This window comes from Pan troglodytes, chromosome 12, assembly GCF_028858775.2.
Source record: "Pan troglodytes isolate AG18354 chromosome 12, NHGRI_mPanTro3-v2.0_pri, whole genome shotgun sequence".
Classification (NCBI taxonomy): Eukaryota; Metazoa; Chordata; class Mammalia; order Primates; family Hominidae; genus Pan; species Pan troglodytes.
In genome coordinates, this window is record NC_072410.2 from 68,007,359 (window position 1) to 68,022,876 (window position 15,518).

Consider the following 15,518-nt stretch of genomic DNA (forward strand, 5'->3'; position numbering starts at 1 on the left):
TCAGAAGGATTCAGAGATTGTGATCCTAGACATCAGCCTTTTTTCCGCCTGGAAAGGGTTGTGTTTATGTCATATTATGCATACTACACACGTTTCCATGGTGACAGACAACCAAATATTTAACTTCACAACTCTGACCCGTCATGACAGGTGTCCATTAGATGGAGCTTGTACCTGAGCTCTGCTCCAAACTATATCTAACATTCATTCCAGAAGTACAAAAGCTCTATAAGCCAGTTTTCAAACTGTTTGGCACTCATAACTGGCTTTCCCCAAAAAAGGCCCGTGTTTAAAATTCTACCCTAACCACTCCAAGACACGACTCTTTTTCTCTTCCAAATACCTGTGTCAGCTATACCATGTTAATCATGATTGACTTTTACTCCATTTGGCAATCCTTCTTACTCTCTTAGTTCTTTTTATTAAAAAAAAAAAACTACTTATTTATTACCTCCCCCTTTTTGTGGGTGCATCGAAGGGAATGCAAAAAGGCATAAATAACTTGCTCACTGTAGGGCTAAGGCAACAATCATGCCCTTTCAATGTTTCCTTCAAGTTTGAGTCACCTTCACCTCTTTTTCTATAGCCTCTAGTTCTCTAAAGAACCTTTCATTCACACCAAGAACACTTCACAGGACTTGATTTTGAGACCCAACATGTCTGCTTGGATCTGAACTCTGGAGAGCCGCACAAAGGCTGCCGGCCACTGACAGACCTGAGAAAGGAGCTCTCTTACTGGGGTCAGCCAAACGCCAGGGCCAGACCCACTTTTGCTGGCTTCCATCCCGAATCGGCCCTGGCTCATTACTGCCTGCCTGTAAGGGCCATGCCAGAGTCTGATTCCCACCCCATTTGCTTTGCTAACCTAGGAAGAGCTTTTTGTTTGCTCAGGCTGAAGATACACAAAAGAATGCAGAGCCAGCCTGGAATCAGAAGTAACCAACTGAAGGGACCATGTCCCTTCTCCTGAGTGACCGTGAGAAGCCCACTTTTACACCAGTTATTGTCACAACAAATTGGCACCTTAAATCCTTCATGGTTCTACCAACAAAGATCTAGAAGTGACACATAAAACCAGTAGAAGTACTTACAGAATTAACATTTCCAAGGCCCTTCCACTCCCGCTGTGGGCTGCTGCCAGGAAAGGCTCCCCGAGATTTGTTTTTTGGAAATGATGTCAAGGAGAGCAACGTGGGTCACAGGAGCCCCCTGGCTCTGAAAGTGGGTGAACTCTTGGGCACTGTCCCTATTCTCAGGCTATTCACCACACAGGGAATGGGGCAGGGGGCGGGGGTGGGAGGGGGTTAAAAGCAAAAGGTAGTGAGATTTTTGATGTCACTCTTTGTTGAGGGAAAAACTAGCAAATCTCATAAAGCCCTTTGTCATCAAAGACCATGGATCTATTAGACAATAAAGGCACGCACTTCCTACTTGGAAATAATTATCTATGTTCCAGTTATCTGGGCAGCTAAAATCTGAAAGACTATGGCTATTCAATCTTAGGGGAAAAGAAGTTAAAGTAAAACTTAATGACAAAATTTTTCCCAGTATTCTGTACATACACACAAAACAGAAGGCATTTACTGATTCAAAGTGCCAAGGACATTCACATATTTTCACTATTCATAACCACTTACCCAAGAGGGATTAAAAAGAGAGAGAGAGAGAGCGCTACATAAAAATCAGAGGCTTATAAACAAATCTGCTCTTTGCTGAACACATCATCCTACAGATAAAGCATCATGCGATACAGCACAATGAAATGGATCTATGGAACTTGCTAGTTCATCAGCACTCTGCAACCAAAGCTACAGTTATTATTTGTGGGCATTTACAAAGGTCATTTAAGAATTTACTCATTCTCTGCAGAAAAGAACACTGTGCAGACTGGAAAAAGATAAGGAAAAAATGCTTTGATCGTTGAATTAAGCTAACAGTAAAGGACTAACTCACATCCCCGTACCAGACACATGTAGATATACTGCCTTCCTGGAAAAATAAAAATCAGTTCCAGAGAATAGGTGGTGTAATGTGAGGACATACAACACAAAAGGAATACCTTTAAAATCATTCATTCGTTTTTCAGGATATCACATTAAAATAACACTACGGGCCAGGCGTGGTGGCCCACACCTGTAATCCCAGCACTTTGGGAGGCCAAGGCGGGTGGGTCACTTGAGGCCAGGAGTTCAAGACCAGCCTGTCCAACAGGGTGAAAACTCGTCTCTACTAAAAATACAAAAACTAGCTGGGTATGGTGGCGCATGCCTGGAATCCCAGCTACTTGGAAGGCTGAGGTAGGAGACTTGCTTGAACCCGGGAGGTGGGGGCTGTAGTGAGCCGAGATCCCACCACTGTATTCCAGCCTGGGCAACAGAGTGAGACTCTGTCTCAAACAAAACAAAACAAAACCACTACAAAGATGATGATGGTCTTTATCTTTCCACTGTAACTGGGAATAGGAGGGTCCCTGCTCATTCCAGCATACTGTATATGCCAGCATACTGTATATGCCAGCATACTGTATTGCTGGTACAATAGCTGTCCTCATCTAGGTGGTGTTTATGGGGGTGGTAACAGGGGCGGATCTTACAATCCACACCTTCTCTAACCACCGCACCCAACAAGGAAGGAAGCTGAACAAAGAGACAAACCCCTGGATTCCCCATACCTTGAACAATACCAACATCCTGTAATAGTATTAAATTTGACCTCTGAGTGCTCTGTAAATATCTACCAGAATGACAGGTAGATTATCAAATGTAGGGCTGGTCCACACAGAAACGCCATTCTCAAAAGATTCTGGCTTAAAAGGGGTGTATTTTAATAAGGCTGAATGATGGAAAAGTTTATAGCCAATGACTGTATCACCCTTTTGATTATAGTACTATACCAAGTGTTTTAGAGCCCCCAAGCTTGACCTAAATTCCACCAACCATGCAGAGACTATACATGCTGGTGTGGGACACCCGACACCTCCCACAGACACTATGGCTGTACTAACTTCTAATGTGGCTCAAGGAGAGACAGGCAGGACAAGGGAAGACAGGATAAACCAGGATGAGTTCGCAGAGCAGTCACACAGAGATCTGCAAATCATCTCCTGGACATAAAAAGCCCCACCCAAACTTTCCTGTGTCCTTTGAGGAGAAGTCACAGAAGACAGAGCCCCTGGGCATGCCTCATAATCACTGGAACTCAGCCAAGGTGTGTGTGGAGGAGAGAACTCCTCATAACCAGGGATGCTCATTTAGAGCAAGTGGAAACAAAGATCTAAAGACCTATTAAGACTGACCATTTCCTGTGATTCTATCGGGAAGAACTGTAACTTTATCTACTTACTTTTCCCATACATGTCTACTTACGAAATCTACATATGTCAGTGGAAAATAAGAGACTGGAAATTTCAAATACAAATAGGTTTCTCTCAAGGGTTCCCCTGGCCACTCATTGCTCACTCCCTGGTCTTCTTTTTCTTAGATTTAAACTGAGCTTTACCATGGTTAGGTAAATGAATTTCATCTTACTAACTTGCCCTTTAAAAGCAGGAGTGTGGGATCCCATTGAACCCCCTACCCCCAGGAATATGGGCTGAGGTTACAGGGAGTCACAGATGGTTTCTCAAGGTGAAACAGGGACTACCAATCTCTGGAAGGCACAGCCCAAGCTACAAACACCTCTTCATCCCTTTTACTCCCTCCAATGAAAAATGGCAACTGGTATTACCGCAGCACACTAGGCAACTCCACATAGCTAACTTTAGATCCCATTACTCTCTTCTATGCCCTGTCTTGGGACATGAATGCCTCTGTAAGTGAGTATCCTATTCAAATGGGTTACTAATGCTTGCGTGTCACTTAGAAGAGGCACTCCTGTCTTCAGCCTGTCTGGCTCCGGGCAAATCCCCCAGAGACCTAGATTCATCAATGTGGTGCTTAAAGCTGACAGACCCTAAGCTTCATAGTTTAGGGGCTTTCCTTCTTAAGGTTTTGCTGCAAGAGCATATTACAAGATTCGCAGTAAGACAGCAGTTTAACGGATGCAAAGGATTGCTTCTGTCATACGTGATCTAACGCAGCTGTCACTGGAGCCGTATTTCTTTTAATGCACAGTCACACATTTGCATGCAGGGTGTCTGTGATGATTGAAGTTGTATTCTCAGCGTATGACCTGATTCTACCCCCATACTCTTAGCCCCATCAAGGTTCCTGCAGCTTTTTGTGGATATTCCTCACCCCATTTTTGCCTGAGGATTTTTATTTTAATAAACCAGAGAGGGCTGAGTCTGTTGTTCTCCGGCAGACAGAGAAATATGGTGTGCTCACGAACTCACACGTGAAATCAGCTAGATGCTATTCTCCAACTAGCGTGCAGAGAAACTACTTTTTTCTGGCCAACTTTAGTTTTCAAAGTTTGTGCATGTATCAGAAGAGCATGAAATAGTACAATGATCATCAGATTAATGCCACATTAAAACTTGGTGCTTGGAATCAGCATTACTGCTCTTTGCATGTTAGATACACATGGGAATAGCCTGAAAGATGGATAGATGAAGGTCTTAAGCGAATAAGAAACTAATTTGTATTTTGAAAATCTCTGCTTCTTACTTGGTAGCCAGTTTCAGTTCCCTTTAGCTCTTTCCTTCCATATCATTGAAATGTACATTGCTTTAAAGAGTGAAAGCATGACACTAAATACTTCTAGGTTGCACAATATTCTAGGACATCAATATCCAATCAACTTCCTTTGACGACAGAAATGTTCTATATCTGTGTTGTCCAACATGGTAGCCACTAGTCAAAGTTGGCTACTGAGCACTTAAAATACAGCTAGTGATGGAAGAACTACGCTCTTAGTTTTATGTAATTATAGTTAATTTAAAATGAAATAGCCAACCAACCATAAAGACATTGTGGCTGGTGTCTACTGTAATGAACAGTGCAGTACTATACTATTAATATAACAGTCTAGATTATAATGATCTAATTAAGCTGTACTGTGTAGGCTGGAGAACAGATGAAGTGCCACGTATCCCTGCCTGTGAGTCAAATGGGTGCTATGGATTTCTGGTTTCATTAATTTTATAATTCAAAAGGCTCTTGTGCTAAATGCTGGTTGGAAATTGCTATTACTGGAACACAGGAATAGAGGGATTAAAGAGTAACATACCTCTTGACAATCTTGCAGGAATTTCTGTAGATCCCTGTTGTCCTTCAACCTCATCAAAAGTTCACTGGCTGTCTCACGATTCTTCCTATGTCTATTAGAATGGTAACAAAAATAATTTTTAAAAAAGGAAGTAGAGAATCTTGAAATACAGAATACAAATCAATTTATTTCCTGAATTCCTAACTATGCTAAAAAGAGTTTGCTTGCAGTTCTCAATAATGTGAAGGAGACAAGATAAACAGATTTTAGCATCCTCCAAAGGAGTAAGCCATGGTCCCAGAGAGACCCAAAAATCTGCCCAAACCACACAACAGGCCGAACATACTGTCAAATGATCTATACAAATTTGTTGCTTCCTAATCTGGTGTTAAGAAAAAAATATGAGCACACGCTTTGTACAAGTACTTATTTTAGGCACCGGGGGAGAAGTGGAAACTTATTTTCAAGAAGCTCATAACTGGGTGACACATACAAGGCTAAGAAAATATATATAATCATGTAACTGGCTTTAAACAAATGTTTCCTGATAAACAGTTTCTCATCTTGAAAAAAACTCACCAAAAATACAACAAAAAGGAATGAAAATTTTTAGACCTGTAAGACTATATACTAACTCAATCCCACTTTTAATCAATTGATAAGGGTAACTAAAGCTCAAAGAAGTTAAAACACAAAACCTTAAATAAATAACTTGTAAGAACTGGAAAGAGCTGCTGAATTTGGTAAATGCTAAGGTAAAGGGGGTGCTCGCTCCCTACTTGGCTCCTTCCCCATCTGCTGTGAAGGTGCCAGCACTCTTTGGCAAACTTCCTTCATGCATCCAGTGGCTTAGAGACTGGAAACTGAGAAATAGCAGCGTGAATGCCTAGCAAAGGATTGCCTTCCAGTGGCTCCACTACAATAGCGGAGAGCTTCATTTCCAATAGGGGAGGACCCACTGAGGATTCAAAAGCACTGCCACACATACACTTCCTTGATACTCCTGAGTTGCCTAAACAAGAAAGCCAGTCTATATTCAGGGTATTAAGATGGATAAAGGCAGAGTGCAACTGAGGAGAGCTGGGTTTTCATTCTGATTCTTAGAGCAATTTCTCACTGCCTGTGCCTGCACAAGGTCTCTCCTCTATCCACCAAACCCTGAGGCAGGGATGAGGAAGAACACACAGCCTTGGATTCTCCACCACGCTGAGTAAGAGCAGCTTGGTGAACACGTGCTGCTGACTGGTGTCTGAAGAAACTTCCCCAGGAGAAAGAAAGATCTTAGAGTAGAGATGCATGCACCACACGGGCCCTCAGTGGCTGCTGACAATGCAGTGTCATAGCCATTGTCCGCCTGGAGAATCAAAGGGAAAAGCCCTCTGCCCCTATAGCTCCTGCAGGTACCAGTGGCTACAGAACAGTAGAAATTATACATATTTACATGTTATAACATCATATATAATTTATATTAAGTAAATTACAGTATTACATACAATTATTGTAAATAAAAATATCATTAGGCATATGTTAGAGACAAATAATGCCTTTTTAATTTTTTTAAGTTGAAAGGAGTTCCATAGCATCAGGAAAAGGGATCTTAATATGCTTATCCCACATAGGCAAAATGCAAACGTAGAAAAATAATTATACTATAATGCTAAATGAAAATAGTTTATACATATTAAATGATATAAAACTCCAAGGCATGGGTTAGAAAGCAAACACTTAAATGGCATATGCTACAGATGGGATTAAGGGCAGTAGTTTTCCCCTTGAAAATGTCAGACATTTACTGCTTTTATAACAACAAAAAATAATAAAGGCCAGAGACATTTTATGTCATTGCTATCTATCATCAGACACCAAAATTAAATTTAAAAAAATAAAAGATTGTTAGTGAATTTGGGCTAAAAAGAATTAGTCATCTAAGAATGTGGATGGGTTAGGAATGTCAAAAGGAAATTCCCTTCCCTCAAATTCCAGTTCTATTTCTAGGGGAGTTCAAGAATGCAAATCTTTAGAAAGGAGATATGAGTTGGAGTTAGTGACAAATGCAGGAGTCCTGCCAGTAGTCAAAGGGATAAAGGATTCCATTCCCTTTGGCATGGCATCTCATTGAAGTCCTACAGTGGCAGGGAAGAATCCCAGATACTGGAAATTAACAACAGGACACACATCCTCGCCTCTCACGGAAATAACAGAAATGAAAGCAACTTCAAACACTGGAAAGATTCATTAAGGGAGAAATATGACCATACAGAATCCTGAATGTATTTCTTATATAATCAACTCTCATGCATGCCCGGCAGTTACCGGCCCAGGCAGCCTTTCTCCTATAGTGGGACCATCAAGATGGGAAGGAGGAGGCAAGGATTTAGAGTCACATGTCCAAATGACACCGATCTATGCACAGGTGTGACAACGGCCTTTGTGTGGTGTGAAACACAGCCACACAGGCATCTGGGACTGCCGCTGACTCAGAAGACACTTAAAAGAAGTGAGTGTGGCTTAATGGTTTACTAGTGCAATGGACATCATTCGTGGGAAGTGAAACTCAGGAAATTCTCTCCATGTTGGATCACGGATTCAATTACAGGGAAGGGCCTGAGAAGGACCTTTTAAAACTAGGCAGTAGTTTCCACAGTCTTAAGAGTGCTTTTCCATCTCTCACTTTCTCTCCCTGTAATAAGACTCAAAAAAGCTCCCTCATCACATGAAGCAGATGCGGGTGTTCTGGTTTCTGTGAATAGTCAAGAACCCCAGGTGCCTGAGTGAAACAGCTGGGTAACTTCTGAGCCTGTTTTCCGGTGTGAGACAGGGTCTTGCTTTATGAAGCTGGATACTGTTCCTTGCTCCCCATGAACTGTGCTGTGGCTGGAATTTCCCTCTTGGTCAGGAGCTCCCTCCCTCCCTGTTCACATCCCCTGGGGCAGGCTGAGGACAGTCTCTTCCCACTCACAGGCACTTTGAAGGCCACTCATGCCCCACCCACATCTGTTAGAGTCAGTGTCTTTGTTCTGGTACTCTTTCAACAACTCAGGAAACTTCCTGAACGTAAGCACATTATAATGACTTTACATTCTAGGAGAATCGCTTCACCACAGTGTCAGGATGTTTCGAGGAGGGGGGATTATATCTTAAGGTTTAGATGTTTACTCAGTTTGTGCTCCTACAACACCTGGAACTCACAGATGTGTGTGTTTTCATAACAGACAAGTACCCTCTAGGGTCAGTTTCAATTCTGTGGGCCTCTGGGGATATTAAAGTGAAATCAGAATTCAGTTAACATCAATGGAGAAAAATAAGAAAATGTAGTTCTCCTGATGGCAGGTCATCGGAAAGCTCCCTCCTTCCATCTTTATTATGCTTATTGATAGTACAGGGTTATCTTTACGTTTCATTTTTAAAACTGAGGAATCCTAAGGAAGCTCTGGAACACCAGTAGCCCAGGCTCTTGGTCAAGGGCAAAATGAAGGTTAAGCCACAACTGAGGGCTGCTGCTGCTGAAACGTTTTATCATATCCAGGAATCTAGACAGCATCATCTGCTTCCAACAGCTTTGTGCAGTTGCAGCACTGGGGACATAAAAAGAAACCGAGGAAGCAGCAAGGCAGCTGCATGCCTGCCTGAATGCACACATCCCTAACAGCCAAGCCCGCCTGCAGGAAATCAGCTGTGTGCATCTAACATGGAAGTACACAGGATATCTTATTTACAAAATACTCAGAGTTAATATTACAAAAAAAGGAAATTCTTTTTCCCTAGGTTAAGAATGCTTTGCCCAATTGCTGTTTCTCATGCTCATTTAAGGAGGGTTTGGTGGATTTATTTTTCTTTTTTGCAGCTGTTTTAAAAGCAACAGATACAAAATTATAATTAATATAAGTTATTCTCTATTCCACAATACCACCCTAGAACATATAGTTCAGCCTGGGAATCAGCTCAGAAAAAAAGATTGGAAGTGGTAAAGACAGGAGCTCAATCTTTATTGGAAACAGAGTAATCCCCTCTCCACCCGTCTTATTTTAAAGTCAACCTGACCAGGGGTCCCAGGAAACCCTCTCAGATGTGGTAAGCAAAGGAATATTTTTCCTTTCCAACACACATGAAGGCCAGAAGAGTGGCAGAAAGGAAGGGCTTGTTTTTTGATTACATCAGTCTCACAGCAAGCCCTTAAATTCAACCCAAACTGGAACAGGGGCTAGTGATTGATCCAGTGGCTGGCCCAGACTGGCCCGTGCTAGTGCATCCAACCCCTGATCTGCCCCAACCTCCAACTTAAGTAACCGGGGCAAGGCAAGAGTAAGGAGTGAGTCAAAGAGTTAGGGTCAAACAGAGTCCACTGGCCTCCAGCCGGGGAGGAAATCTTTCAGACAGACAGACACACACACACGTAAATAAAAAAATAATTTTAAACAAAAAATGAAGAAAGTGTATCCAATCCTGGAGATGCCCTGGCAGAAGAGGAAAATAACCTTTGCTCTTATTTACCTCTCCATCATGAAAAAGATCCTATTACAGCACTATCCAAGCCAATTTTCTAGAAAAGTCCAGGTAATGTTCCTTTGTAGCTTTGCCAGGTACTCAGAACAAGCAAGCTTCACCCTCCCTTCCCACTCTCCTGACAGGCTTCTTTCTCATGGATGAAGGGGAACATGGGCTTGGCTGGGAATACCTGGCGCCAGGGGTCCTATCAGGTGACACAAGCGTGTGTTAATCCTCAAAGGGCATGGCTTACACCTGATCGCGATGCAGCACTACGGCTCTTACAGGTCCTTGGTTAAGAATTAGCTTGGCTTCTCAGGCTTTCTTTCCTTTTGTGGACACTTGTACATGTCTCACCAGACCCACATTCTCAGGCAGTCATGCACAGCTCACTAATTTTCTGTATGGGTAGATGAACTTCTGCTGGGCACCCATATTCTGCCCACTGGGAAATTTATACCTAAACTCCCAAGGGCTTCTGGCCAATGATTCAGAAGTTTGAGAGCCCCAAGGTGCAAGGCTCCCTTAAGAACCTCAGAAAACTGTACCTGTCATCAATAGAGTCCACCTTCTCCTGGATGCGATCTGAGTTGATGTTCCCATCGCTCACCAGCCTCCGGCCAGTCTCCACCACAGCATTGATCTTCTCCTCATTGGCGTCCATGGTGGTCATGAAGTCCTCTTGCTTTTTAATTGCTGCTTCAGCTCCTTCCAAGGTGGTAGGCATTTCAGTGTGAGCCAGAACATACTCCTTATTTAAAAAGAGGAACAAATCATAGCAGATCAATGAAGGATCTCATTTTCCTGTGTTCTACATTTCCGTGCAACATAGTTCACAACACTTTCTTCATTACACTTACATGAAATAATTAAATCACATCAAATTAAAAGTTAGGAGGAAAAAAACCCAGTGGGACACTGTAACTGACCGAATTTCCCTCAGGGGTTAAATGCTCTAAATTTTTTTTTCCAAAGAGAGTGAGGAAAGGAACCAAAGCTTTGTGTATCAGCCTCAAGGGTCCTCTCACGTGCCTATCAAGGCAACAGCAATGTACCCTTCATACTCTCTCTTTGAGACAGTAACAGCCCTGAAGTTGGTGACTATCCTCAGCTATTTTTATTTCTCTAATCTCTACTTTGTGTCCTCAGGTGAAGTCCCTGACCCTTCTAGAGCAAGAAGACAGACTGGTCTCAAGAAAAAAAAAAATCCTCACCGTACTTTTTTTTTTTTTTTTTTTTTAAGAGACAGGGTCTCACCCTGCCACCCAGGCTGGAGTGCAGTGGCACGATCACGGCTAACTTCACCCTTGACCTGCTGGGCTCAAGTGATTCTCCTGTCCCAGCCTCCCCAAGAGCTGGGATTACAGGAGTGAGTCATCATGCCTGGCCCTCACTGTATCTTTTAAATTGGATCAATACCTCAATTATGAAGACATACTATGAACACATAAGAGATCCTCAATGGCAGCTGAAATCAAACAGTACTTTGTAAGGCAAAGCAGCTCTTATGGCAACTTTCAATTCCTGTCCCCTACAATGTGATGGATTTCAATGCCTTAAGAGTAAGGGGGAAAAAAAATCAGTCTCTAAATTATCCATATAATTCCATACAGGTGTGGTTTAAACCAGCTGCCCCAGCCAAAACATTTCAAAAGGCAGCCAGGGCTGCTTTCACGGAAAGGAAGCAAAGGCAGGAACAAACCTTACCTGGTTGTTAAGAAAGGCTTCGGCTTGCTTCGTGTCTCTGAGGAACTGCTGGTAGGCATGTGACTGGGATAGGAGATTTTGTCTGTTCTCCCACATCTTGTGGAGCTCGTTCCATCCAGTGTCCAGGGCCTGCAGCCGCTGCCGCAGAAACATGTACTGGGCATCGGTCTGCCCCTGGGTGACCATCTCGCCCATGTCCCTCATCTTCTGGTAGTCCTCCTCGTAGTTGTCGATCTCGTTCTTGATGTTCTCGTGCTGCGTGAGCAGCTTCTCAGCCTCGGTCAGGGTGTTTGGCATGTCCTCCGAGGCGATCGCTGTCTGGGTCCTAGAGAGCCAGGACTGGAAGTCGTCCAAGTCCCGTAGGAACTGCTGCAGCTTGCTGGCCTCTCCCAGGGAGGCCTCTCGGTTTTTCAGGGTGGTCTTCATCTCCTCCCACACGTCGCTGATCTCGGCCAGCCGAGACAGGATGGCCTGGGCCTGGTCGGGGTGCTCGGACTCCAGCTTCTCCGCCTCCTTCTGCAGGTCACTCAGCTTTGCCTCAATGGCCACCAAGTCCCGCTCCATGCCGGTCAGCTTGCGCTGCAGGGCCATGACGCCAGCCAGGTCATTGCCCAGGTCCTGGGTGGACTCGATGACCTTGGTCTTTTCCCGAATCCAGGATTTGGTTTCGTTGCACTCGAGGTGGTAGTTCTGGATGCTCAGGGCAGACAGGAGGGCATCCTTCTTCCTGTCAACCAGTTCTCTGAACTGGCTCCACCTGTGAGTGCAGGGGCAGACAGCGAGTGTGAAAAAGGGAAGACTGACCGTGGCTGGATTGCAAAAGGAACAGTGATGGGTTAATGCTGCTTATCTGTTTTCTCCATCTGTGCTTTGACTACATGCTTTTTTGGAAAATCATCTCACTCAAACTGTGAACACTAAATATAATGGAAATAGCTCAGGGATGCAATGTAATCTGGAAAAAGCCTGTCACGAAGAGGAATGTGTTACAGAGCTCCAATGTGAGCAATTACAACATATCCATTCCCAGAGTCAATTAATTCATGTCTGTGACACATTTTACACATCTCTGAACTCTACCTAATGAACGTTTTCCAAATCTAAGACTGATGGTAACCTTCAAAACTGGGGCCAGTTGCCATAACCTACTCAAACATGTTTACTCAACAGAAAGATAAGACTGGAACAAAGGTCTGCCCTGACAATCAGGACTTTCATTGGCAAATTAAGTGTTAAACATGCTAGAGTCCTGTTCCTGAAGTTACTATAAAATGGATAGCACAGGTGTCATCTTAATACCTTCTACACTGGACACAGGTCACACCAAGGCCCTAACTTTGGTGTGGCGAGGGGCAGATGCTGGGCTGACTCAGATAATCCTCCTGCAACCAATGATGTTGCCCTGAGAGACACTTCTTACAAAACAAGGACATGTCAAAAGGCAGGTGCCAATGCCATGACATCAGTGTTGCAATGTCGATGACCCCATGTGGGAAATTCCCAACAGCAAAGCTCGATGAGTGACCTCACCCTCCCCAGCCCCACGCGCGGGAGGCTGGCACATTGCTGGCCACGTGCTCACCTTGTGTTGAGTTTGTCCTGCTGGGCTTTGATTTCCTTCTCACTTGGGTGGCCGCTGTGCATCAGCTGGCGTGCAATCTGGTTCACCACTGCAACCCGGGAAGCCTGGTTGTTCATTTCTGGTTCTAGGCTCTCAAATCTGAAATGGCAATTTGACAGGGTGGTCACCTCCTGGGCCACTGGTGGTCACAAGGAACAGGCCAGTGGCTGACCAGCGCCCCGCTCACCTGTGCTGGATGACCTCCAGATCCTCCAGCTTCTCTGGGATCTGCATGTTGTTGAGCCACTGCTCCTTCTCGTCGATCCAGAGCTCACAGGCATCAGCCTCGCTGAACATCTTGTACAGGGCCAGAGTGTCCTGGAGTGCCTGCTTCCGCAGCCGCGTCAGCTCTGCCACCTCCTTATACCGCTCCTCGATGCCCGACAGCCTGCCCCTCACGTCTGGAGACTCGGCATGCTCCTGGGGGAGGGCGCTGGCTTGTTCGTGCAGCGTGTCAAGGGTGGGCCTGTAATTGGCGATCTCTTCCGCCACGTCCTTGTGTTTCTTGACCAGAGACTGTGTGGAATACTCATCGTGGCCCACGTCGCTGCTGGAGACAATCTTGAGGATGTCCAGCATCCAGGCATCAATGTCATCAGCATCTGCCTGGAACTGGTGCAGCAGGGAGGCCTCCTCCAGGCGCTTCTTCCGAATGGCCGAGAGCTGCTCTAGGTTGGCCCACTGCTCCCGGATGTAGATGATCCTCTCACGGATCTTCTCCGACCCGAAGTGCTCCTCCGCGATCATGTCTTCGCCTTCCTTGATGGCCTGCTCAAAGTGGCCACTGCGGCCGCTCATCTCGTCCTCGAACGCCCGGTGCTTGCTGAGCAGGCGCATGACGCTGGTCAGGTCTTTCCCGTAATCGTCCGAGGACAGGATCTTCTCCTTCTCCCGTATCCAGCCTTCCTCTTCTGCCATCTCCCAGAAGAACTTCCAGAGGCGGCGGGACTCTTCCAGACGGGCCCTGCGCTCAGCCGCCAGCTGGCAAAGCTCTTGATAACAGAACTCCATGTGGGCCACGCGGTCTCGGATCACCTGGGGGTCACAGGGCTTGTAACCTGTTTAACATCAAGGAAGGAATGTAGCTGTGTGAGGGAGCTCAGCATGGGTGCAGGCTCACTGGCAGGCAGTAAGCTACACCCCCTATTCTTATGATTACCAGCTCACTGCTAAATGTAAATGCAGGGCCATGCGATAAGGCAATGGAGCACCTTCTAATAACTTGACTAGAACAGGAGTGAGGGCAATGATAAACATTATTTTTTTTTGGCCAAACCGCAGACAAAGTGATCATCCTCCTGCAAGAAAGCACTTGAATCATATGAAAAAGGCAGCTGCATATAATTGTTTCTAGAAATACACGAAGCATAACCAAATCATTCTAAACATCCTCCAAAGAGAGGTATATGCAACCAGCTGTGAAAGCCAGGAGCTGCTGGAACAGCCACACCAGGGTGTCGGTGCATGGCCAGAGAGACTGAGGTATGACAAAGTCTCACTGCCAAACACCAAGCCACTCAAAGCAAAGGCAGCATTTGCGTATTTAAGGAAAGGATGTATCAATTCCAGAAAAACAAGATGGAGTTAGTGTTCAGAAGGCCACTCCACCGTATTTCATGTTCCCATGACAAACCCACCAGGAATGTATAGTGGCACAGTAACTTCAAAAGCCCCACTGTGTTTCTATAAATATGAATCTCTGGTGACCCGGAGGTAATGCTTGGAATGGGCCATCCTTACCTTCCCCGTCTGTTGCGAACTTCTGGGCGGAGGCATTGACACCTCTCACCCGCTCTGCCTGGATGCCAATGTCTGCTTCAACCAGGGTGTGCTTCTGTAACAGGTCTTCCACACCAAGTAAGTGTTTGCCATAGTCTTGAGACAATACTAGCACCTGTGCACAAGAAGCAACCAAAAGGACATCTGTGACTATAGCCTTGACTTCAGCATCACATCATCTTTGGACAAGCAGAGAGCCAGCAATGAAGCTGTGCCTTCCCTCTAGTCTGCCATGGACCCCACACCTTCAGGGGAAGATGATGGCCAACAAACCAGAACAAAACAAATCAAACCTGAAGGCCTGAGTCAGGAGAGCTATCACAAACTAAGGATCACCAAACTTGGAATAAGTAAGTCAAATCTACACTAAAAAGTGCAGAATAGAAGAAAAAGATGGTGAGGGCCAGCAGGGGTGGGGGGGTGGGGAGCATGGGCGGGGGTGCTGTATGAAAGATTCCAAAATATAAACTGGAGCTTCAAGAAGAAACCGCTGCAACAACTACTCAAAAATAAATAAGTAAAGGTGATAGACTTGGTCACTTCAAAGTTGAAAGAAATCTTTTAGAAGTTGCTGAGCCTGTAAGTGAATGTTTTTCCTCTGTTAAGAGCTTATTGGTATGCCTCTACTGTACTTACACAATCAATGGGAAAACAATCTACTTGAAAAGCTTACAAGCCACATCTTTAAACCAATAAGGAGAGCAGGGTCAGGTGGCTGTCTTGCTTAGTAGACCCCAAGCAACTTCTAGAGTTTAAGTTTGAACCCACTGATATTTTC

General features: G+C 44.8%; 1 protein-coding gene across 8 annotated transcripts in view; it reads right to left on the reverse strand.

The window, feature by feature from the left end:
* The window catches only part of SPTBN1 (spectrin beta, non-erythrocytic 1), a 207,130-nt gene that overhangs the window by 26,739 nt on the left and 164,873 nt on the right, over positions 1–15,518 (reverse strand). For all 8 annotated transcript variants that reach the window (XM_001154155.5, XM_054677845.1, XM_054677846.1 and 5 more), the window contains 6 exons: positions 14,702–14,855; positions 13,149–14,019; positions 12,923–13,060; positions 11,341–12,097; positions 10,182–10,384; positions 5,170–5,260 (listed from right to left, as the gene is read on the reverse strand). In XM_001154155.5, coding sequence (XP_001154155.2) covers positions 5,170–5,260; positions 10,182–10,384; positions 11,341–12,097; positions 12,923–13,060; positions 13,149–14,019; positions 14,702–14,855 — 2,214 coding nt within the window. The remainder of the gene's footprint in view (positions 1–5,169; positions 5,261–10,181; positions 10,385–11,340; positions 12,098–12,922; positions 13,061–13,148; positions 14,020–14,701; positions 14,856–15,518) is intronic.